This window comes from Mastacembelus armatus, chromosome 13 (assembly GCF_900324485.2).
Source record: "Mastacembelus armatus chromosome 13, fMasArm1.2, whole genome shotgun sequence".
Taxonomy (NCBI): domain Eukaryota; kingdom Metazoa; phylum Chordata; class Actinopteri; order Synbranchiformes; family Mastacembelidae; genus Mastacembelus; species Mastacembelus armatus.
The window spans coordinates 8,967,989-8,993,224 of NC_046645.1; the positions used below are offsets into that span (position 1 = coordinate 8,967,989).

Sequence of the window (25,236 nt, forward strand, 5' to 3'; positions counted from 1 at the left end):
GTCACTCCACCACACATGGAGGACACTGACTTCTACTGTTAACAACCAATTAATCATGTCGCTCTAACCAGGAGGGAATGTATTTAGGTATGATGTATAGATGAGGTTCTCCTTTGCCTTGCTGTAAGCTGCATTAAGTCTGCTGCACCCCTTTGAAAACTGAATGCAAAAGGAAATATTTAAATGCACTGAAAAAAATACTGCAGATTGTCTTTTCACCTAAAATGCATGTTAATGAAGTATTTCCAGTAAACCTAATAAAGGAAAGTGATAAGGAACTTAGTAACTGTATACTGTGAGCCAACATTTTGTGCCATGGAATTTGATGATAAATCAAGACTCAGAGCCAAGTTATTCTCCCAAGATGCCAGCGTTTCAAACAGTAGGGTCCGCTGGGACAAATTGATGGAAAAGAACAATGTATGTATCTGAGTGCGTGCGCGTGTGTGTGTGTGTGTGTAAGCAGCTTTCTAACCCCCACCCACCCATTACTTCAAATACAGCCTATTGAAGCATGTCAGGTTTCTAAGTGAAAGAGGTTGGGTATCAGTGGTCTGCAATGCTGAAAGAAAGAACACAGTGGAAAGTGGACAAGAGAAAGGAATAAACAGCCTGGGGTACACTAAGTAAAAAGGGATAGAAAAGGACAAAATGGGAAAAAGCTTTTGAGAAATTGTACAAATGCAACAGGGAAGATGAAGAGCACATTTTAAAAGGGTCACATTACCACAATGTGGTGTACAGCTATGGCGTTCCCCAGGTTTTCTAGCTCCTTGAGAGGAATGAATATGTTCCAGCAGGCTGTCGGTAGTGGTCGCTCCTCCATCCATCCAGGCACCCAGGGACTCCATTATACCCTGATGGGAAAGGATTGAAAACCAATCGGGGGGGCATGGGGATAAGGAGGAAAGCAATGTATGGGTGCTGGGAAACACACAGACAGGCAATCTGGCATGATGAAGAGTCCCCGTTCCCCGTTTCTCCTCTCGGACCCAGCATATCCTCCTACATCCCCTTCAAGCCTCACTGCGCTCTACAGCAATGCCTTGCCAGCTGACCGAACCGACACCTGTCACACTGATTTGCAGTCTCCTCCTCCTTTGGGTCCTACCAGTCCTCAATGTAAACCCTGGCAGCCTGGGTCTTTCCTAATCATCACATGGAGACCATAGAAGAATGTCACTGGAGGGGAAACAGTCTGAATTGGGATGCATTGTAAATTATGATTTTTATGAATTTTAGTAAATTTGTAGGTGGCTCCAGTCCTGATTTGATCCTGTGGTTAGAGAATGCTGCAGTGTGCTTAGCCTCTCCACTGACAGCGGAGATGAGCCTGTGTGAGACATACCTGTTTATAAAGTGCGGTGACATGACAAATTCATTAGAGTTGACTTAGGAATACAGTTACTTATATAGCTACATCACATCAACACTGTGAAAGCACGGCAATCAATCTCACTGAAGATTGTATGCCTCACAATGAGGCTGGGATGAAAGAGTTGTGTGTTTATTGATTCTTACTGAAAGCTTGACTGGCTCTGTTTTACTTACTCGTTGTATCTGATCTTTTCTCTGACTGCTGACGAAACATATACGGTACACACCTCAGTCCGTATGTTTTTCCTCCTTAATGATTAATGCGCATGTGAAGATATGTGCGATTCCAGCAGCACGTTATTATGCAGTGATGATGGTCTGAACTGCAATTCTGCCAGGAATGTTGTTTAAAAGGTTGTGTCAACAGTATTACATGGTTTCAGCATTTCTAGCCGAGTTTAATAATTGTAAATGTTTCGGCCCGTTACATTGTATATGGACAAATTAACACAACATCGTTTTTTTTAATGATGTCTTTTTCTGACGTTCTGTGTGTATACACTAGTGCGTGCGTGTGTGTTATAGAAGTGTCACCTGAAAACACACAGTTGAGCCGTTCCATTGTGAGCTGTGTAAACAAGTGTTTTGTAACAGTGGGTGAGGAGGTGTTGAACTGAAGATTTCTCTAACAAGGGTATGTTTGTGTGGGTGGAACAGAAATAAGTTTTTGGATCCATGCTTGTACTTTACATTAGCTTCAGCGCCTCACTCACTGAAAAATCTGTGTATTCTGAATACACACATTACCACAGACCCCTGGGTCATCCTTGATTGCAATTTATCACGAGAGATTCAACTGATTTCCTCAAAGCTTTTTTTGGCTCTTTGCTGGGATTGTCCAGTTTATTTTGCAGTTTATATTCACGTGTTCTCTTGGTTAGTCTTTTTTACTGCTGCCGTGTCTGCAAACCTTTGCAACATTTTAAAACATGAATGTGAAAATTGCCAAAATCACTAGCAGATGATGAAAATGTATTTCTGTGCAGGTTCCCTATGTCAAGGTGGCTCCAGAGGACATTCTCAAGGTTCAGTTCCCACGATTCACCACTCTGGACCTGAGGCCAACCAACACAGACATCAGCCTGGCTGTGGCCGGACTTCTCACCTTCTTTAACAGCACCACCGCCTGCCTCATCTGTGCCCAGGCTGACTGTGAGTACAGCACTCACACCCTCGCGGCAAAATATACAATAACACCCAGAGAGAATGCTCACACGCCACCTTCCCTACATCTGCCAACAAAGTGAAAACATTTGTGCTTGGTGTCTGCTATCCTTTAATACATGTTAGCACACATAAGCTTCTCGCACGCACTCTGACTGGGTTCCGACAACAGATGCAGTAACATCTCACCCTGTGACATGCTCCCTTCTGAAGCAGCTGCTGCACTCACAGCTAAAACGCCCTCCCTCACAGCAGCAGATAGCATGGTAAAATACATTTATTACGTTCCATTTCCTGCACAGTCATTTTTCTTACACAATGTCATCGTGAAATAATGAAATTGCATGTTAACTGTGTCAGGCCTGGTCTGCAAGACTCTGTACACTGTTAAAGCACCACTTGCTGAAGATCAAGACACATCATTAAGACTAACAAACGAGAATGAGGATGGCAGCAGTATCCACCAGTGTTCGCACTGCCCCTTTGTTAAAGGCACTCGTTAGATTGGAAAGATACTAAACTGAATGACCTTAAAAAAACTTGAAAATCTCCTCAAGGGAAGTTATTTTCGTAAATAGAGTGGAAGATTAAATCATGGCTGGTTCCCACCCTCTTGTAGTCTAGCACGCAGTAATTACAACTCCCTAGACAAAGGCACCTTGACCCTGAATGACACCCGCTAACCTTTTTCCTAATCAGCACAAGGCTTTGAAGAAAGGAAATAGGCTTGAGACATCAACCATGTGTCAGACAGGCCAGAGATGGCAAGGAGCCACTGTGAAGCGCTCACCTCATCTATCTCAATTCTCCGTTCTTCTGCCTTTTAACTTCCTCTTTGACTGTCCTCTGGTCTTTACTTTGGCATCTCTTTTCATTCACAACCTTTAAGATGACAACTGTCTCTTGACGCGCCAAGTTTTGTGTATTGAAACAAAATATGGGAATTTGTTATATTAATTCCGTTACAGTAATGTTCAAATGTAAAGATGTTTTTTCCTTCTTTTAGACATTTTCTTAAAAATTCACAATGCAGAAATTAGAAGATGTTGAATTAAACTTACTGAAAGACAGTGCTGTTTTATAATAGTTTTACCAACCCTGCTCACCCATTATAACTTCAGGGGTCAAAAAGACACCATTAGTTGTTTTTTTTTTTATTATTATTCTAAGTATTCATGTACCTGTCAGTGATTCTTCTAATTCCAGGCTCAGATTCTGTTTCTGTGACATTTTTTCCACAGAGAGTTGATTAATACAGCTCTGGCAAGAACAGTGATAACAAGTGAACCTTTTAGGCTCCCTCTCATTTTAATATTGGCGAGTTTGGAGAAAAGAAACTCCTTTTAACGTTACTTTTTTGCTTCCTGCTGGAAATGTGTGGGAAGATTCTTATTCTGTGTCAGTGGGTTAAGAGAGGGATGGAAAGGAAATGAAAAGAAATGAAACGAGGGAAATATGAGAGGCGGGAAATCAAGGAGAGTCCGAGAGAAAAGGATGCTGTTTGGCAGATGCATGAGAAGTGAAATGGAACTATTGGGGTAAGGGAAGGCAACAATGCAGAAATTATACATTAATAGCAAGAACGAGGCAGTTCAGGAAATGACCTGGCTGTATTGATCACACCCTCTCATTCAATTAATAGAATATCGAGTGTGTGTTTTTACATTTATGCATGTGGGTGTGTGTAAAGGTCTATCACCTCACACCTATTTGATTTTGACTCCACCTCCACCAGCTTCGGCCCTCGTCAGCTCGTGCAGTGAGTTGGTTGGTTGGCAGCCTGCTGTTGGTGGCTAGGCCACATGTGCCACCCTCATTAATCACACAAACCAGTGACAGCCTAATAGAGCGTGGCCAGTTCATGAATATTTTCCAGCCATGGATGAGTGGGCAGGAGTGCAAATTGAGCTGTGCCCAAAGACATGGGTTCCACCAGGATGGACACCACTATCAATAGCAGTGTGCAGTAACAAATACAGTACTGTAACTCTTGCCCAGACTATTGTCCATGTGGTTGACGTTTCCGGCCTGATGGGGGGCCCCACCTGTTGCGTGGCTGTGGCCTTTGGTAAATTAAAAGAGACACAGTAAAAAATTAGCCTGCTGCACACGAGTACACTGTGTGAACCAAGCACATTAACACGCATGCTGTTGCTGTAGTCACAGGCCCTGTGCTACAGCAGTGCACTTTCATTAGTGAGGTGATTGGTGCAGCTGTCAGTGAGCTGAAAGAGAACATCCAATAAGCTCTGAAATTTAACTGGGGCTGCGGTGCTTGTACAGAATAAGTTCAACAAAACAGTAGGTATCCAGTGCTTGCAGAGCATTTTTCTGCCTTTGATCGGCACAGTTGTAGAGCAAGGTTTGCCATTTTAGCACACTGCATTGCTGCACTGCACTCCAGTAAGAAGAAAACACTTCTGCTACTTGTTGTATCAGGGCTCCAATGTAATCTGCTCATTTATACAATGAGCCATATGCTTATTCTGCCATGTCACATAATAATTTGCTGTTCTCCATTATTGCAGTTTGTAGAACTCACCTACTGCCTGTCTGTGTTTCACACTCAATATGGCATTGCCATCAGTAACCTGTAATCAAAGTTAGTCACATGGAAGAAATGCCTCAATGACTAGTGGGCAGGAATGTACACAAAAGGTGCAAGAATGATAGGAACATAGTAATTTGGACTTTATGAATTTGATGATAGTAATTAGTGTATGGCTACTAAAGATCATGATGTAGAAGGCAGCAGTACCAGTAGTCAGGATGGTGATGGAAACAGTACTAATAGTTCACAGCACCTTGGAGTTTTCGAAACTTCTCACTGGATAGGGAAACACAGTATGTGTTGATTCAGGGTAATGAAATATTGGATGTGTGGAGAGTAGCCAGCGAAGTAGTTTCCATCCAAATGTGGCACAAATTTAAAATGTAATTCCAGTATATTGACGAATGATGACACAAAGTAATGTGTGTGTGTCTTATGTGTTTGTCTGTTTTTTTTTTTAATGCACCTCTATTATGTGAATATTGGGAGCTGGTTCATTGAGATAAACAGCTGATGGCGGTAGTTGGGTGCTGCTAAACAATTACAGGAGTGAAATATGATGACGTTAAGGCACATAACCTTTGCGAAATGCACATACATGGATAAAACAGATGGATGAAATTTACCCTTTTGACAATGGTTTAAATCCACCATGGATGTTCTGTGCACTTCATCCCTTCCTTTCTCCCCCTACAATTTATTTTACTGTTTATTCTTTCAAGACCAAATAAGCAACAGACCTTTCAAATAGAAGTGTAACTTGTAATATAATATATAGAGAGTGTTTTTCTACCATAACAGATTCACCTGAATCCTGCTGTCTTTGCCTTTTTTTCATTTTTCCAAAGTGTCTCTTTTGGTCCTTTTTTTTTTTTTTTTTTACAATTTTGCACTACCTCTCCTCATAAAGTAATATCACACTCAAACTGAGAAACCATAAAGTCTTTTGCAGTTTCCAGTGTGCTGTATGAATATGAATGCATTTTGCAGAGAAAACATGATCAGCAGGTGCAGAGCAGATCTGTACGAATACACAGTGACTGGTGAATCGCAGTCAGTATTGATGGTTCCTCTTTTATGGTTATTTGGGGTAATGGCACAGGGAATGTGCTCAGGCATACTTCAAATGTTTTGACACATCTACATTCTGAAGTAATGGTCCCACTGGTGGCACAGTCATAAAACTAGGTCTTACTCCTCGCTGAAGGCTAAATGATGACTCATCATAATGCACGGCTGTCAATTGGGGCTTTTGGGTCTGTGTTAAAAGCTTTGTCTGGGACCAAAGGTTTGCTTATACATTACTCAGCTACACCTGTCAGGACTTCATATTTAGCTGCTGCATTCACGTGTTAATGTTTTGGGTACTTTGTGTCTGTGAAAAGGGATTGTGTGTGTGTGTGTGTGTGTGTGTGTGTGTGTGTGTGTGTGTGTGTGTGTGTGTGTGTGTGTGTGTGTGTGTACGTGCGTGCGTGTGTGCGTGCGTGCGTGTGTGTGTGTAGGTGTGTTTCATAACTTACAGGCACCCTGTGGAAGGTAAATGATGGGTTGTCTAAGTTGAATGTCAGCTATTTTTATCTGGGAGGGTGAGACAGAGTCGGAACCATTTGTCGTCCTAGCCAACAAGGTACTTTGTTTTAACTAAAACACACACACACATTTCTATACTTGTGAGGATGCGCTCTATTGTAATTCAAACCCTAACTTTATCATCTTAGCTATATGCCTCAACTCTTAAAGGGTAACTTAAACCCTTTCCTGAGGGGTGTGATTGGATGTGATAGAAGTCAGCTAGATCCATCTGTGCCACACAATGTCTTCACATGGTCCTGAATCCATGTCCTTAGATGCAGCAAGGGGGTGAGTTAAACTGCTGGAATTCAAAAAGATTTTCAGTGGGTGTTCCAGTCTGATTTCATTCCTGGTTAATTCTGCAGTGTTTGACATCAAGCCAACCTGTTTTTGTAGGAGACTGTTGCCACTTGGTCCTCATAAAGATAAATACAGGCCATCTCAAATCCTTTGAGGCAGAAGAGACACACCGAATCCAACAGAACTTGTTTTCCCTGTACAGGGAGCCATAGAAGTTTAACTAAAGGAGAGCAAATTTTTCATTCAACTACATTTCATTTGATTGAAACGGGTTCACCAGAGCAAATAGTGAGGGAACAACATACCTGCTGCAAAGCACCCTAGTGAAAAAATATTCAAACTCCCCTTTGAGTACTGTGCAGCCAGAACAATCAAGAGAATACAAGCTTTTCTTGTGTGTGTTCGTCAGTTTGTGTGTATCCAGTTTACCCAGCCACATCTACTACAGTGCACCATCTAATGTCATGAACCCGACGTGAAATTGTGTTTGATGCCCTGCAAGAAGCTGTAGAGAGTGGATGGAGGAGGCAGACAAGGAAGGTGTTTTAGCAGAAGCTATTTCAAGCTCATCAAAGTTGTTTTGCGTTAGACTACAGAGGAAGCTGATCTGACAGGCTGGAGACACAGGCAGGCAAGCAAGCAGCAGCCAGGAATGATGTCTCATAAGTGCGCAGACACAGGTAGTCAGGTACAGGAAGACAAACACCCGGTGATATTCTGCCATGCAGACAGGCTGAAAGACAGACAGACACTGAGACATAATTACAGAAGCTATTAGACATGATGCTGGTGACTGGGACAGTGCTGTAGCTGGTGTTAATGTGCTGTGGAGAAGCTGAAGGAGTCAGCTTGATACCATGGCTAAACCAAAATTGGTCCTTATGTGTGACACATTCACTGATCTGAGGTCGCCATGGTATCACATAAAATATCTGCTGATGGCAAAGTCTACAGTGTCATTTTATTATTATTTTAAAATGGAAAGAGCAGCTAGGGGCCTTGCTAATGCAAGTCCTCCACAAAGTTACATCCTCTACATGTGACTCTCCAAGCAAAACTGTGTTGTTATACTGTTAGGAACTGCCAAGGTCAGGCCACTGTCACACCCATATACTGTGGTTTACTACTCTTGAATTTATTCCAATTCTATTATTTCCCACTGTAATGCATCTTACAATAATACATAGTTTAAACTCCCATATGGAAATTTAGCCTAATAATCACTCAGTGTCTGCTAATGTATGAGGCCATAGTGACTGGCAAAATGCAGCAGGGAGTATTTTGACTAAGTCAACTATGCTTTAATTAGGGCAGATCCCATTTAGCTCCTTGGAGTCAAACGGAGTGTTGCCATGGGATAGGACACAAGACAGTAGCTGAAAATCTCTTTGAGTTTGTTGGCTTCACAGTTATTACATTTAAAGGTAATCAGTCCAGTTCTGTGTGGAAAGGTTTTTATGGATTCATTGTTGTCAAATGTGGCAGAACAAACAAACAATAAGAACATTAGTTTGTATCTGAGGAGATCGGTTTAATTCATACTCCATTACAATATCAACATTCACTTCCCAAATGTGCTCGACTGTTCTTAACTTTTTGGTTATGTTCTTAACTTTTAATAAAGGCTATTACTTTAAAACCCCATCTCCCTGGGAGAGAGTCTTGCCTTCATTACAAGTAACTCTCTTATGTGTTTTCTGTGTGTGTGTGTGTGTGTGTGTGTGCGTGTGTGTGTGTGTGTGTGTGTGTGTGTGTGTGTGTGTGATCGGCAGGCTTATTAAACCTGGAGCAGCTCCTGAGGCAGTTCCTCATCTCCAAGGAGACTTTGTCAGTGCGCATGCTTGATGACAGCCAGGACCCAACCCCGCTCCTGAAGGAGATCCGTGATGACAAGACTGCCACTATTATAGTTGATGCCAACGCCACCATGTCACATATCATTTTAGAACGGGTTAGTATGGTTCACATGATATCTGTGTTATTTGTGGACTCATTTCTACAGTCTTAGGTTTAGAGCAAATCCCAAGATGCACATTTATCTAATTCTCTTACTTCTCGCAAAGGAAAAGGAACTGAAATTTGCCAGTGGCAAGGACTGTTCAAGACTAGAAGTAATTGTGTATTTGAAGAAATATTTTTTTATTAATGGAAGAAGAAGAAGTTGGTTACTGTTTAGTTTAAACCTGTAGAGAAAGAGGGAGAGGTTGTATTCCCCACACGTCATAGTGAATAGTGTGAGGAACATATTCAATGGGAAATATCTCTTTTACCCCCCACAATGTTTTCGCTGTCTTGAATCACAGGATGGGTGCACTTTTGGTAGGGGCTGCAGATAATGCATTGCTGAGCCTATAGTCAAAGAAGAGGACACAATAAAAGCCAAACTCATTCAAGCAATCTAGTCAGACAAACCTGTTCCATCAAATTATATGGATGAAAGCAATAAATCAAGTTGTATACCAATGATTCATCATCCATAAGTGAGAATTCTCTGCAGTTAAGTGGATTAGTGTAAGAACAGACTCATAAAATGAAAGCGCCCTTTTGTTTACTTTGTAATTCTGTGCATGTTATAGATTAAAGCAAGCTGTTCTATAAATCAGCAAAGCAGATTCTTTCATGACCTTATCTATTATTCATTTTCTCAACATATACTATATATGTAATATGCAAAGCTATAAAGTTCTTCTCCTGATGGGAGGCTTCTGTTTGTAAAGAACCATGATGGCATCAATAAAGGTGATTGGGAGCTGAGGAAGTGTCTTGGCAGTAGCATATGGCCTGTTAGTAATTAATATACCTAATTATTTCAAGAAGACAATGGATGGATGGCTAGAGTGGAGGTGACAAATAAATGGAGATAAACGGGGGTTGGGAGGAGAGGAAAGGAGAAGGGGAGACGTTTGTCTCGATTTCCACACTTTTGTGTCATTCTCTCTCATTGGTCTTCACTCTGTCTCACCCCTCAATCAAGTGTTCAGGCTGCCATCAGTGGTCATCCAGTCACTATGGAAACCCTGGGACACAGCGCAGCGGGAGGCCACAGTGGGATGTCTGTCTCTCTCTCTCTCTCTCTCTCTCTCTCTTTCTGTTCTTCTTCTCCCTCCGTCTGTCTCTTCAGGTTCAATATGGAGCTCTCTCACTCTCTTCTTTGCCCAAAATGCAGAGAAAACAGTTTCACTTTGTTTCTTCACACCTCCCTTCCCATGTGGTCTTGTATATCCAGGTTTCTCTCTCTTGCTCATTCTGTCTCCTTACTGTGTCATGCTGTCTGTCCCTCTGTCCGTCAAGAAACGATCCTGAAGCAGGTTGGTGAGAAAGTTGGCAGTCCCTCTTCTCATGTAGAGTGCTTAGTTGCCAAACACATCAAAGCCGTGCGATGGCATATTTGTCAGTTTCAGATGCTAATAAGAGTGCCCAGCTAGTCTAAAGGAACAAGGCTCTGCAAGACATTCCCCCTTATTTGTCTGTTTACATCTTACATCAAACCCTCGTCAGACAAAGGTCTCGCTCTCTGAGGTTTTACCATTCAGAGGGGTTTGGGTCAGCAGTGTTAGCCTTCTGAATGTAATCTCATTCAGTCAGGCCTCTGCTGTAGTGCACAGCTGTACACAACTAGATAGTGAGCTGAGCATATGGGGGTAATGCACACCATGTGCACTCTGACCAGCAGGAGAACAACCAGATCGAAAAGCAGAAAAAGGCCATTGAAGCGTTTTCAAACCCAATGAAAAGGAGACCGAAAGGATATTTTTGATCAGCCGCTTGTTTTGGTTCTATTATATCTTCATTGGCAGCAACCAAAGGTGATTTGGGTTACGGTGTTAGTTCTGTTTGATAGTTTAAAAGATACTCCAGGAAAAGGCCGGTGTTAAAAATCTTACTTTCTGCATTCTGTGTGAGGAAGAAAACATTTTTTGCAATTAGCTACAGTCATTTTACTTTCTCTGTGACAGATGCACACAAACAACTTCCCTGAAGTATAATAAATACCGTATCTAGCTGTCATGCTTACTGTAGGTTCAGAATACTGGAGTGCTAAATATGTTTGAAGGAGTAACTTTTATAAAGACATCATAAGAGGTCATTCAGAGTTTAATAATGAAAGATGTATTTGGATGTTTTTACCACCCTAATTTTTACTCTAGTGTTGTATTATTAATGCTCATGAAGAACATTTATTTGAATATTTAGCAGTTGAGTGACGTGCACTTCTAATGGCACACCAACGCCCACACACGGGTTAAGCTTTTTTCAAATATGACAGGAAAATGTCTGTTATTAAACTTCCTGATGATGCAGAACTTTAGCGTAATGTCAGTGTGGAAGCTATTTATTATGGAAATATGTAAATTTCAGTACAGCCAGGTGTGGGAAACGTATTCTCTGAGTAGATTCTTAAAAGTTGAAAGTAATTCATGCTCATGAAGAATTTCACTTAGGGTTAAATGATGGTTTGTGAAAAAATGTACTTGGAAAAAGAGTATGTTAATTGAAACTATATATATATATATATATATATATACATATATATACTGTGTAACAACATTGTATTTAATGAATGTGTATTAGAGCACGATCAATATGAAGTATATAGCTCAGTGATTTTCTGTTCATTCTTAATAATGACTTTAATGAAATGAAACTCTAAAAAAAGTTCACCCTGCCCTTCACAACTGCTCCTCACTGTGACTTTGATTTAATGAAGCTTAAGAGTGTCAAGCAGCATACTAAACGCCCCTCAGAAATTACTTGCTCCGATGAGAGCCATCTTCAGATAAGGTCTTATCAAGATGTGGAGTTGATCTGTCTTCTGCAAAATGAATCACTGACCTCTCAACTTCCCTCCCCACAGCTTTCTTCCCAATTCTGTTTGGTTCTTCCTCCTCTGTTTTGCTGACCTCCATTTTAACATCTTTATGATCAAACTCCAAATCTTGAATTTCTGTTTTGTGCCTTTTGTACTCTCTTACACTTTTCTTTATCCCCCCCTTTCTTTTGCATTGCAGGCATCAGAGCTGGGAATGCTGTCTGTCTACTACACTTACATCTTCACCTCTCTGGTAAGGAAATGGGTGACGGCTTGGGCATTTAGAGGCAATATCGATTTTACACCAGCAGCAGCACATCAGTACTCTAATGCTGAGCTCCTGCAGTGTATAAAAATAGTACACTTTAATTGGTACCCACTTAAATGAATGATTGAATGGATAGAGTTAAGCCGACGTGAGCTAAGACACAGGAATTATTGCATAGCTGCATTATTGCATAGTCAATTTTCTCCCTCACTGCATGTGTCTGCAAATTACAGGCATGCTGACTATAGTGGCTATAATGGCTCCAATTGCAGCTCGTTTGTCCTCGTTGGTTGAAGTGCACTTCTGGACCAAGCAAATAAATAATAATGATTATTACAATTACTACCAACACTGCTGCTGCTGTTGCTTCTACTGCCGTTGTTCTTCTGATTGTGAAAAGCCTGTCAAGATCTTGTTTCATGAATGATAAGTCATCACTTTCAGCTTAGCTTGCATTTCTGTCACAACGAAGAAGAGGGTAAGCTCCACACTTTTCCTCCTGTAGACCAGAGGTGGTGAACTCTGGTCCTCAAACGCTGCTGTCCTGCAAGATGTTGCGTGTTTTTTACATAAACAGTGTCCTCAAAGTAGGTGACAGTGGCAGATAAACAGCTGACAAAGGCAGCTGAAGGAAGTGCTTCTTTGCAGAGTTGCTTTTAGAGCAGCATCAGGCCAACAGCTGAATCATTATGACTCACAGCTACTTCTTAAATGCTTTATCTCCAGTTGGTATACATAAACCCTTCCCTGGAAACTTTTGCTAAAGTTTTGATTCTTTTAATGGAAAACTATAATTTAGTTTATTACTATCATAGTTTTTTTTTTTATTATGAGTGTTTTACATATTATTTTATATGATCCTGCAGTGCCAACATTAAGGGATTGAGGATTGGGAACAAAGCAGTCAGAGAGTGGCTGTTCGCTCAGAACGTCTGTGCACGTCCCAGCTGGAAATTAAGGGGTTTTAGCCCAGATTTGAGAGTAATATTGTTTAGGCGCATAGAAGATAAGGGATATGTGAGAGTTATTCTAAGATCATAAAGATAGCTGCTTGGAGAAAATTTGATGGTACAGTAAACTTTCCTGATAGCTGCTCCCTAATGGAAATTAATGAGGTTCGAAACACTTTGCTCTAATAGCGCTGTAGAGATGATTCATATCAACCTGATTTATGACTCATTAAGAGTGGGCTGCTGCCATCTTCATGTTTTCCTCCACAGTCCTTGACATAGGCACTTTTCTTATTGTAGCTCTCTTCTCATCTCCTCTTTTTATAACCTGCTTGTCCTTGTGTCTACACCTAAATAAGTTCCCTCATCACTCTCTTCTGGTATTGCTGTGCAAATCTGCTGCAGGGCACAGTATAGTGCACCGATTCATGGTAGATACTAGATTATTATGACCCCACACACACCCCCTGTCCGGCTGCCATCACCACCATCCAGCCATCGTTCACTGAAGGCATCATTAATAGCTTCGGCTAACACCATTAAAATGCTCAGCAATGTGCCCCTGGCAGCCTGGGACATTATGTAGAAGCTGTGAGTGGAAAAACAGAAGTGCAGTTGTCTCCTTAGTTGTCATAATAAGTCATTCATCCTATGTATTGTGTTTTTAAATGGCCCTGCTGCTTGTGCATCATGTTTAAAGCAGACACGTATACATAAATACAACAGACAAAAAATAAGTGTAGGAAAGTGTTTAATTATGTCCTATCACAGTATCTGGTTTGTCAGTTTTCTAAGCTAACTGTGGTAGCACATCTCATGCCAATAACATACTGAATGCTTGGCTCACTTTTTCCTTACTTTAGGTAATTTGTAGAAACCCTCTCTGACAGAATTTACATCTGTTGCACACCTGGATTTGGGCAGATTATCCCATTCTTTCTCTCAGACTGGATGGGAAGCATCTGTGAACTGCCATTTTCAGGTCTCTCCACAGATGTTCTATGGGGTTTAAATCTGGGCTTTTGCTCAGCCACTTAAAGACAGTTGGAGATTTGTCCTGAAGCCACTCCAGTGCTCTCTTGGCTGTTCACTTCGGGTCATTGTCGCATTGTCGTGCTGAAAGGAGTCTCAGGTTATATGCACTCTGAAACGGATTTTCTTCGAGGACCCTCATTTCTGACCAGTCTCTCTATTGCTGTTACAAAAAACCCCCCGCATAGTTTGATGCTGCCACCACCATGCTTCACCATAGGGAATTCACTGGATGTGAGCTGGATGATGAACCTGGAGTTGAGCTTTTATTTCATAAGACTAGAGAATATTTTCCTCCTAAGCAGGACATAACACTAACATTAGCCTGTTATAACTGTGGCATAGTAACAACCAGTACTGACTTTCAGACGGTGAGAAAATACTAAACAGTGACCCAACAAAATAATGTCATATAAAAAAGTTCTGTTACTACATTAATTAACTCCACTAAACCAAATTATGATGACACACTGCCTCAGTCTATATTTAGTTGTTTATCTGTAACCTCAGCACAGCAGATCAGGGAACAGTTTATTTATTTTTTTTTTTTTACTTAAGGTCTTTTTGAATTTGCATAGGTGAGAGTAATATCACTAATCTTTCTCACCGTATGTGTCACTTCATGCATGTGTGCATATGTGTGTGATCTTAATGGTAGTGGGTTTTCCAGGCACGCTCCACTTCCATTATCTCAATGAGCAAACAGCATTTCTCATCTATTTAGAGGTTCTGCTTATCACTTGCTCCCTCACCTTTCCCCTGAAAACGCTTTTACAATTACAAAACCTGTGACCTTATACATTAACTTATTCCTGGCAGTCCTTTTAGTAAGTAGGATTTATTTAACTACATAAGAGAAATGCTTTGGGGCAAAAAAGAATCGTGCAGTGCTTTTTAAAAATATGCATTTAAATACTTCTCTCAAGTTCAGAGGAATGCAGGTCTATGTGAAACGCACTAAACTAACTGCATGTGTTTGTCTTGCTCTTAAAATATGACAAGCCCCTATTACAAAAAGACAGCAGTAATTTGATGTAATTGCTTCATGTGTTTTCTCAGTGTGGTGTCTTTAGGAGCCATTGCTGATGGTTTGCCGTAAGATGACTGTTCAATTTGACCTTATTTAGCTTCACAATTTGCATATTTGAAAGTGTTTTTCAGGTTGCAATCAGATTTTCAAGACTAATCATTACGTTTCCCCCAAATAACTTTTTTTCATCTGAAGCAGTTTAGTGTTGAACTAGATCTTACTTTTTTGTACTTTGAAAAGACAGTAGGCTGCATTTATAATTTCCCTGTTAGTCTGCCTTGTATATAGACATTGGGGTAAAAAAGTGGGGAAGAGCACATAAAGCTCAGAGATGTGAGGCTTTGCTTTTCTGCTTTCTTTGAGAGATTTATTTGCCAGTGATGCAAAGTTCATAGCTTATGTTGTTTTGTTATTAATAAAAAAACATAAATCCCTCTGTGTATGCAATTAAACACGTACAGAAATGGTACAAACATGCAGACAATATACTTCCAGATCACCTTATACATACTGTCGACTAGAAGAAGGTTTGATGTTCTGATAGCACCAAATTACATTTATGCAATTAATAAAAGCAACATTTTGAAAACTGTATCCATTAGGTGTTATCCTTCAATGTGTATTTTGATCATAAGAGCATTTAATCCATCCAAATTGCTGCCAAGCATCAATAGTTACGTGACAGAACAAGTGAGATTTATTACTTAGGGTTGGAAAATGGGGTTGTGGTTATGGTGGATTTGGGATTAGCACAATATTGTGGCTATGTTGATCTCATAGCATTGCTCTTTTTTTTTTTTTAATTTAAAATTTTGGTTTTAAGTCACTATTGTTTACCACTATGTATAAACATTGTATGTGAGCTGGGTTAAACCATCATGAGACAGGTTATTTTTACCCTACTGATCGTGTGTTTTTGCTCTGCATGTTTAAACAGGCGCCTTTAAACCTTAAATAATTCAGATGGTTAAATACTGTAATATTACCAGGCCAATACAGTTTAACTGATTATTGGGTTGGCCCTTTTGTTAATAGTGTGGCTTTCAGCTTCACTTCTGCTTTTTTCAATTATTACTTTGTTTGTTTGCTTAAAATCACAGTATAGAGAGTATAAATACAGTGGCATGCAAGCACAATTAGCGCACGTACTCACTTCCAAAAAAGCTTGAATGTGGCATTATAGCTATATTTTCATTCTCTTTCATGCTTTTACCCAGGCCTCCTACCAAATGAATGAAACCATAAATAAGAGTTCAAATCAGTCCAAATTTGTTTAGGTCCCAATTATAGCAGATTAAAAACACTTCAGCCAAGGGAAAACATGTCAGAAACCCATCTGCTTCACAGATAATGACACATTTTTGTCCAATTTGTACAATTTCTGTTAATGCCAGAGGCTGTTAAAGAGTTTCAGATCAAACACAAATACTGTTATATTCATAATATATGAGAATTGCATACTGTGTAGCTTTATAAATAATTTCTAAAGAATTTAAGCTGCAGCTGGTAATAATCAATCATGTAGCATTATTAAAAGTGATGATAAATACATGGGTTTCTTATGAGAGGCATGTAAGATCAATTATTCATGTATTAACAGAAGATAATGTAATTGTGATTTACTTATGAATCAAAAAGAAACTTTTAGCTAACATAATTGCTCGTGATGTATAACTCCATTGCAAATCGCAATCTGTGTAACTTACTGCTCTGAAATTCCACAATTACCTTACAAATTGTGAAGGCCTATAAGCATTAATTACTATTTTCCATGCTTTCTCTTCCTTGTTTCCCCCTATTTTCTCCAACCATTTCCTCCTTGTGTCCTCTGCTGACACTTCATTTATCTCTGGTCCTGACATCCCTGACTAATGATCTGCCAGACTGCTCCCCTGCCTAATCTGTTTCCCCTGAATCATCTCAAGACGCTCATCAGCGTCCTCACGCAGCTACCCATCTCCAGGCAGGGGTTTATCATGCACACTTATAGATGGGACTGCTTTCAGGCTTCATTTGGGTTGTGTTTTGTTTGTTCTGTTATGTGTTGATGTTATTCATCTGGTGTGGGAAATTTGGGAGGGAAGAAGTGGTAGATGTTCTTTTTTTGCTATCATCATCAAGCAGAATTATTGCACTGCTTTCTAGTGAATGCACTCTGATGTGTCACGCTGTGTATTTTACAATTTGAGGATATCACACTGTAGATATGAATTGTTTGCATCCTCTCTCTCATGGTCCCCATGATTTATACATGTTATATGTTTTTGTGTGTGTGTGTAGGTGTGTGGGTGTTTATTTGTTTGCTTTTGTTACTGGCAGTCCATTTGTTACTAAGATCTCTATGGAGAAGATGGATGTGAAGGAATGACCATTCATTGGCCATCATTAGAGCTAATGATCTTCAGTAGACGCTGCCTGGAGTGAAGAGAGATTCTTTTTTTTTTTCTTGCCTTTCCCTTCATTTAAAGCTGTATGATTCAGATGAGAGTCTCTGAAACATGCTATGTGTGCCTTGCTGGAATGTAATGCATATGTAATGCTCAGAATTAGGCATCAGAGGAGCAAAAGCAGTGCACAGGCATCACTCAGATTGCTTCACACATTGTTTCTTTTCTTTTATGTGATACAGCTCTCGGCATCAGTTTATTTTTCTCTCTCCTCATTAAGCCCACTCAATCCTAGCTGTTAATATCCTGGGTTTTAATTGTACGATCTAATACAAATCTTTGCCCTTGGGTCACAATGAGCAGAGATTAAAACAAAAACATGCTTCATGGAAAAGCAGCGAAGCTAAAGAGCTCCACAAGGTTTTTAGAGCTTCTGTCTGTAAAAAAGAGCTTTGTCTCTGAGAATCTGAGTGGCTGACACCACTGCAGGTCCCTCCCTTATCTTTAACATAATGCAACACATACACAAGAACACACACAAGCTTATCAAATAGATGCATGCACACAAACAATCAAAACAAACAGGGAACACATAGAAACTCACATAGGCGCAGCCAGGCGCTCAGTCTCCGCTGTATGGCTCCCATCTAAGTGATTTGTGGCCCACAATCCAAGCTACTCGGCTGGATTGAATAAATCACATCAGGTTGGCAGTGACTCATCATATGTTGACAGGGCGCCTAATATCATTTGAAGGTTAGGTGAGCACGGGATTGGGCCAAGCAGCATCTCGCATGGCACACTTTCACTTTGTGATGTTATTTTGACTTTTTATGAAAGTGTGCAGGCTTACTTTCTCTCCCTCTCTCCCACAAACACACACACACACACACACACACACACACATACATGCTAGCATCCACACAAAACAATCAAAAGCACGCTCTGACACACACTGCTGGCTGACATATTATCCCTCAGCAAAGCAGGGGCCATCAGTGTTCAACCCCCCACCACCCCGCCACACACACACAGTACAGACAACACACATATACATTTGTTTTGTTCTTCATGTTCCATTTCCCCTCCATACACCCGTGATCCCTCTTGTCACTGCAGTCGTTGTCACGCACCCGTGCTTGAGGAGCTGCAAGCAGTTCCTGACTGTCTCACACACACACACACACACACACAAGTGATAAAACTCAAATAAATAAATTCATGTACGTGCTCATCCACACAACATCACATCCCTCTCCCTCACAAACACATACATATAGTTATAACATCTTGGCCAACATATCTGCCTGCCTGTCCCTGCTTCTCAGAAATAAGCTGTGTGTTTCGGTCTTTCGGTGCTGGCTCTTATAAACTAGCATTGGTGATATACAAAAAAGGCTCTGTATTTGCATTTAAACACAGTGGAGTCTTCATGCAGACACACACACACACACACACATTCATTTTTAACTCAGCTTTCTTTCTCTTCTCTCTTTCTCCACTCATGTAACAGCTGATTGGCAGGTTTGTATAAAAGGCTAATGAGGGAAGTTTGGTTTGACTGGTTGATGCTGTTATTATTCACTCATTAATCCCTATTCTTTCCCAGATGCCGCCATGTTCAATGCCTTCTTGGCCAGTTGGTGTTCTGGGCTCGACATGCTCCATGCTTCTAATTATTTCTCCCAACACTGTTGAATGATAAAGTGCTTTCTGATTGAATGTGCCCCTGAAGAACAGATGAAATGCACGTCTGCCTCCCCTGACCTGCACAAATATAATTTTCTCTAATTCTGTAAAACTTGATCCTCCCTGTGCCACTCAGGGCTAGTTAAGCATAGCTATAAGTCAGTGCCTGCCTATGTCCTGCCCAGGTAATTTCACCACTTTTCTTACTGTTACCTCTTTCCTTTTTGTCAAAATCTGAATCCTGCATACCTCCAGCTCTCTGCCCCCTCCCAGTCCCCCTCTCCCTCTCTCCTCTCTGGGTGTCTGCTCTTGATAACAATATTTTCTAGGTGATACAAAATTCAATTTCACAAGTTTATTGTTCTGGTAAAATTTCTGTCCCATATCTGTGAATGAATGGAAGAAACATCCACAATAATAGACGAAGAAATACAAACACTTCACATCAACCTCACCCTCCATCTCCGGTGTGTACTGTGGTACAGATTATTTATAAATTAAAAAAAAAAAAAAAAGTCTTGTCAGTCAAACTGCTTTAGAGGGTAGCCACTGTGACTGTGAAAATGATTGGGATTTAATTAATTCCCCTCTACGGCTTATGTAAAGTTCATATTTGCCTGTTTAGACACAGAGTTTGAGAATCAATCAACTGAGTAATAGAAAAGGTAATAGGCTACTTGGGCGGTGACAACAGAGAGCTGCATCCACCCAGAATATAAACTATGTCATTATTATGTTACAACAAGTGTGTTTTGCCGAATAATGTCTGCTTGCTACACATTTGTAATGCCAACTTACCTCAGTAACATTTATTGTGTTGGTGCTCCAAAGAGCATTAAAAATGCAAGCACAGCTAGGCTCCAGATAGAGGAACAAATTCTTTTGATTCTGTAATTTACACACTCTCTCTATACACATTTGCCACAATGTTAGTTTCTGATTCGGCCATTTCATAATATTTTCAAAATCATGCTGAGCTACAGCGAGCCGTGGGAACTTGTGGCAATGTCATTATCTCAGTTGTGATATTTTGATTAATGCTTGACACATAATGATCATATTTAGCTTGTTACAGTTGATAGTGACCAACTTCTCAATCAGCGGTCTGCACCAACCTGAACAACCTCGCTGGGGGAAAACAGTTCACAGCCATCATAGCTCTGGCGTGTAGTTCTGTTTTTGAGGAGGCAGTTGAGCTACAGCTACATACATGTGTTTTGCATCTTTATCCTTCAGCCTTCGTGCAGATCTTTAAATCCAGCTTGACAGTGGGAAAAGGTCTAGTCTTTCCTACCTGGATTATGTGTCTTTCACTTCCTCTGCCATTCTGATTTTGATTTAAATGATATTTGATTAAGACCACCTTTCATCCAGTCCATCCTTTTTCTCTACCCTTTTACTGTCAAATCTAATCATCAATAAAGGCATCGACTAGCTATGGTTGCTAAGAATAGCATTTAGTGGACAGCTGTAGGACTCATTCTGGTTTTCAGAACATGGCTTTGCTACCCACCCTACTCACCTGACTTAGTTTGTCCATTTACTATAGATCGACACTGGATTTGAATGAAAAAAGTGCGTCTACTCAGTTCATATCCTTTAAGTCAACGCCCACTGGTGGACCAACAGATGTTAACACAGCTGGTCACCAAAGAATTTCTAACCTATTTACTCTACTGTACATACAGCACACTGACATATGCAGCCTAAATTGGAATACTGTGTGGAGTTGAGTTTCTGTGTGATGATCTGGTAATACTGATTTCATGTGTGGAAAGCACAGAAGGTGAGTGTGCGGGTGATTTATAATCTAAGTCTCATTCATTAATTTATTGCCTTATTTTGAAGACTGCCTTCTCATCAGCTGCCTTTTGTGGGCTCACATCTCCTTTTATTGCTGCAGATAAGGATCTACTGAAGGTTGTGTAAGAGCTTGCAGTTATGATACATTAGTTTTGTGCAGTATTTTCCCGTGGGGCCACGTTTTCATCACTGATTGAACTTACTGTCTGATATTCCAGGTCAGAAAGATTAAAATCTGGACAAGTCTATGATAAGCCCATAGGTCCCTGCCTGTTTTCACTCCAAGCATAGACTGTAAAATATGAAATGTCGAAAAAGTTGTTGCCTCAACTTTGGCACATGCAGAACATTTCATCCACCCTAAGAAAGCAGCTTTTTGCCATTTTATCACATAAAGAGAGAAGACAAATGTACTGACATTTATATCAGTATTCATGAAGGGCATTCGTTAATTATTTATGGCTAATTTTGAGGTCAACAGGTTGGGACGTGAGGTCTGTTCATGTTAAAGAAAATTCTGAATCAGTTGGGATTCATTAAGGGATCTTGTGTAATTCGAAAGAAATTTGACTTTTAAAGAGCACTGACATCAATGGAAAGCAAATTCTGCAGACAATGCAGGAAAACACATATAAAATGACATAATGAGAAATGCTGAGCAGTTTTTGACTACCTCATTATAATGGAGACAGTGGAGTCTGAGACGACCAATGACCTGACATGTTTAATATGTGAGGCAAGCCTTCTTGCCTTATCACCATAAACAAAACTTTCCAACCCTATTAAAAGACACTGAGAAGTCTTGTTTGGCATAAAATTTTAAGACTTGAAGTTCCCCGGTCTCTTTTTATTTTTATGGGTTACCCAGACGGCAGTTGGATGTTTGTGTAAATTAAAGTAAACAGTTTAGTGTAGTGTTCCTCCTCTCAGGTTCAGACCATTGTACCTGTAAGGAGTTCTGACGTATTGATTACCCGCTGTCGGCCCTGTAACCACCAGCCCTCCCTCTGAACCCCTTTTCTGGGCGACTCAGTGTTGACAGTTATTTTACAGCCTTTTCTCTTCTAAATCCAAAGGGCTGAGTCGCAACTTACTTAGGGTCTTCTTTGGAAAAGTTCAAATTGCTTGCTGACACCATTCCTAGCTTCCTTTCTTACGTTTTTCCCATCATACCACAATCCCGTGGCCATCTGAGGACTGCTACTGCCCTTCGTTTACTTTCTCTCCTGTTTAGTTCCTTTTCCTGTTCCTTTCTTTGTTTCTTTATCATTTACTGACTTCTTTCTGCTTCTTTCTTCTCCCACTCTCTCTGTTGATGCCATTTCTCTCCGTATTCACCTATCTCAAGCCTGCCATGTACTGGAAAAGAAGCTGGAAAGCTGCCAACACAAAGTGCCCATGGATCAAAATTCATTTTACTTTTCATACTATTGTACATGAAATGTATCAAACACCTTACGTGCTCGCTTTGTCAAGAGTCCTTCTATTAGGTGTGGTGTATTTCTCTGAAATACCAGGTGCCTGTGCCACAGTTGATCCTGCATGTGCAGGCGCAGTGTTTTACACTATCAAGCTATCAAACTGCTAATTAACTAAAAGCAAGTCACATTTTTTGAAACTGTGAACACTTTTCTTCATTTGTTAATTATTTTTCAGCTGTAAATCTGTAGAAATCTGATGTTGTCATGCCATTCAGTGGCCCATTATCACCTTTCGTCAGGATCGCGCTGGTCGCTATGACGACCGGCTATAGTGAGAGGGTATTAAAATCTGCAGTGGAAAACAAAGCACCTGGTACCAAAAGGGAGTACCACTGAGCAGAGTCAGACCGGTACCCTGCAGTGGAAGAGAGCCAGAATTGACAGATACAACACTGAGGTTTGAGCCCAGTGTGAAATGTTTTTTAACCGTGATTGTTTTAACAGTGATGATCAAGGCCCTGTAAGTAGTTTATTTACACAATCCACATTTTTTAAACCTAACCAAGTAGTGTTTGTGTGTACAGCTATTGTAACCATGACAACAACTGTCTAATGAGCCTACTAATCAATAGAATCAGGCTCATCTGACACGTAACTATGATCAGATAAGTGGTGATAACACTGTGTGATAATATCCAAATTGCCTTTGGTTGGTCAATCCCTTTACTCTGATGTCTGTTTCTCTCGCCATCAAAGTCTGTGTCTTCATGTGCCTTTAAATCTACATGTGGCTTTGTTAGGAGCAGTGCTTTTGTATCTAATACATTTAGCGTTAGGTCAGTAGTTTCATGCGGAGCAAATATCATGTGCGGCTGTTTTAATCATCCTGATGTAATTTTCATTCATGATGAAACACATAACTGTCATTGGATTCTAATTATCACTCAGCCCAGACAAAGAAATGCTGGCAGCAAGTCCGGTACACGATCAAACTGGGCTGATTGCTGAACTGATCGTGTCCAGTCAGAATTAGTGAGGGACTATGGAAAAATTTGTTTGTCTCTCTGATAGTTTTTATTCTATTTTCTGTTGTACAGGCAGGTGTGATTTTATCATAAAACAGTTTCTTTAGATCATCAAAGATCCTTTGACCTCAGTTAACATGAACACATTATGTTAATGAAGATGCACCTAAAAGCAACATTTTTCTGTGAAGTTCTTCTTAATGTTCCGCGGTGCAGATGATTTGGGAATTTAACTTCATTTATCTGTTTTGCTGTAATGTTGAGTGTGTTTTTCAAACCAGATGGCTTTATTTTCAGTTTTTTGTGCTGTTTATGATGGCTGTGTATACTGTATGCTTAACAGCTTTTATTCCCATCACAATGCAGAACACCCTGCTGATCTAATTAAATTGGTTGTAGAATTGGCTGCATTTTTGACTGGGCTGAGAGTAGCACAAAGAATTTATGGGAAAACACTCACACTTACATTCCCCCCCAAAAGAAAATGAGGCAAATGAATATAAAGAGGAAACCAAAGAAAAGCTCAGTAACGCAATAAACCAAGTAAACCGAAAGCATTTTAAAACAGCACTAAAAGGCCTTCACATTGATGGCCACTGAGGACAGAAAGCAGCTACACTGGATTACAAATATATCCTGCATTAAAGCTGGGGAACGCTGTGTAATGTGACAAAGCAGAAAATCAAGTAGAAAATGCAAACAAAATGCGTAGTTAAAACAAAATGTGAAAGTAGCAGCAAGATCTCCCTATTTTTGGTACAAAAGACCAGTGTGAGCCCTTGTCACCTCAAATTTACCAACTCCACAGTTGAATCAACATGGCTCACCATCGCTAGTCAGTACAGATTAAATGTGGTTTGAGTTTGTTTTGATCAGAGAGCCTGAAATCCTGTGAGCTGCTTTCCCTTTGCATGTCTCTCAGAATTATTTTCTATTACCCCAAAAATAAAAGCATAGGAGAGGTGTGATATTAAATTATACTGTAGCAAATAATATGAAACAGACTTGAACATGACCATTACAAGCCATATGGTGCATGACCGTGAAGCCACAGTGTTTTGGACCTGTACATAGTGTATTCTTTTCTTGTCGTGACCCTTTTTTTACTCCAAAAGCTGCAGGTTTACTTGGTTTTGATGAGAAATACTGAGGTGATTGATGTGAAACACTCAGGGCTTTACTAGGAGCAGAGTTTAGATGGGGTCTCATCTTTATTATATATTGCTTCTCCCTTTGCATGTTTTTCTGTCAGCCACTCACTCCACCCCACTCGGCAGCCTTACAGGTCCAGGACCCATTTTCTGTTTCCCAGCAAAATAATCTGCTCTTTAGGTGCAGAGCTTTTCAATTAAAAGAAACATTCATAAGTAGTTTGACATTAGACAATGTTTGACTTTGAAGGTTTTTGCTCTTTTGAAATTTCATTTGCTTTTTGTGCTTTCAGCTGTTAAGTTCCTGCTGGGATTTCAACGAATAGCTTACTAGAGAAGATAGACTGTTTCGGATTCCAAACATATGCTAGTGTCTGCAATATTCATGCTGTTTTTGGCATCTACCAGCCTAGGAATTACTCTGGGCATAAGGTCTTTGCCTCAGAAATAGACTGTTGCAGGTCCGACATAATTCAATGAATAATGGAATAAAATTGGTCATTTGCAACACTTTGGAGGAATACTGCCAGATTGTTTTGATATATGTGGCAATTAAGTGCTTTGGAACAAAGCTAATATATCAGCCCTGGTAATTAATTTCATGGTCGTCTTGCAATGAATCAAACAAGCTGGCCACTGGGAATGATGTACAGTAAGAGGCAGATTAGTGATCAGCGCTAGAAGGCTGACTTGGTTTTGATCCATA

At 40.3% G+C, this 25,236-nt stretch overlaps 1 protein-coding gene across 1 annotated transcript in view; it reads left to right on the forward strand.

Annotated features, from left to right (window-relative positions):
• grik4 (glutamate receptor, ionotropic, kainate 4) overlaps window positions 1-25,236 on the forward strand; it is a 124,068-nt gene that overhangs the window by 47,605 nt on the left and 51,227 nt on the right. The window contains exons 4-6 of the mRNA XM_026313269.1: window positions 2,364-2,529; window positions 8,737-8,915; window positions 11,974-12,027. Coding sequence (XP_026169054.1) covers window positions 2,364-2,529; window positions 8,737-8,915; window positions 11,974-12,027 — 399 coding nt within the window. The remainder of the gene's footprint in view (window positions 1-2,363; window positions 2,530-8,736; window positions 8,916-11,973; window positions 12,028-25,236) is intronic.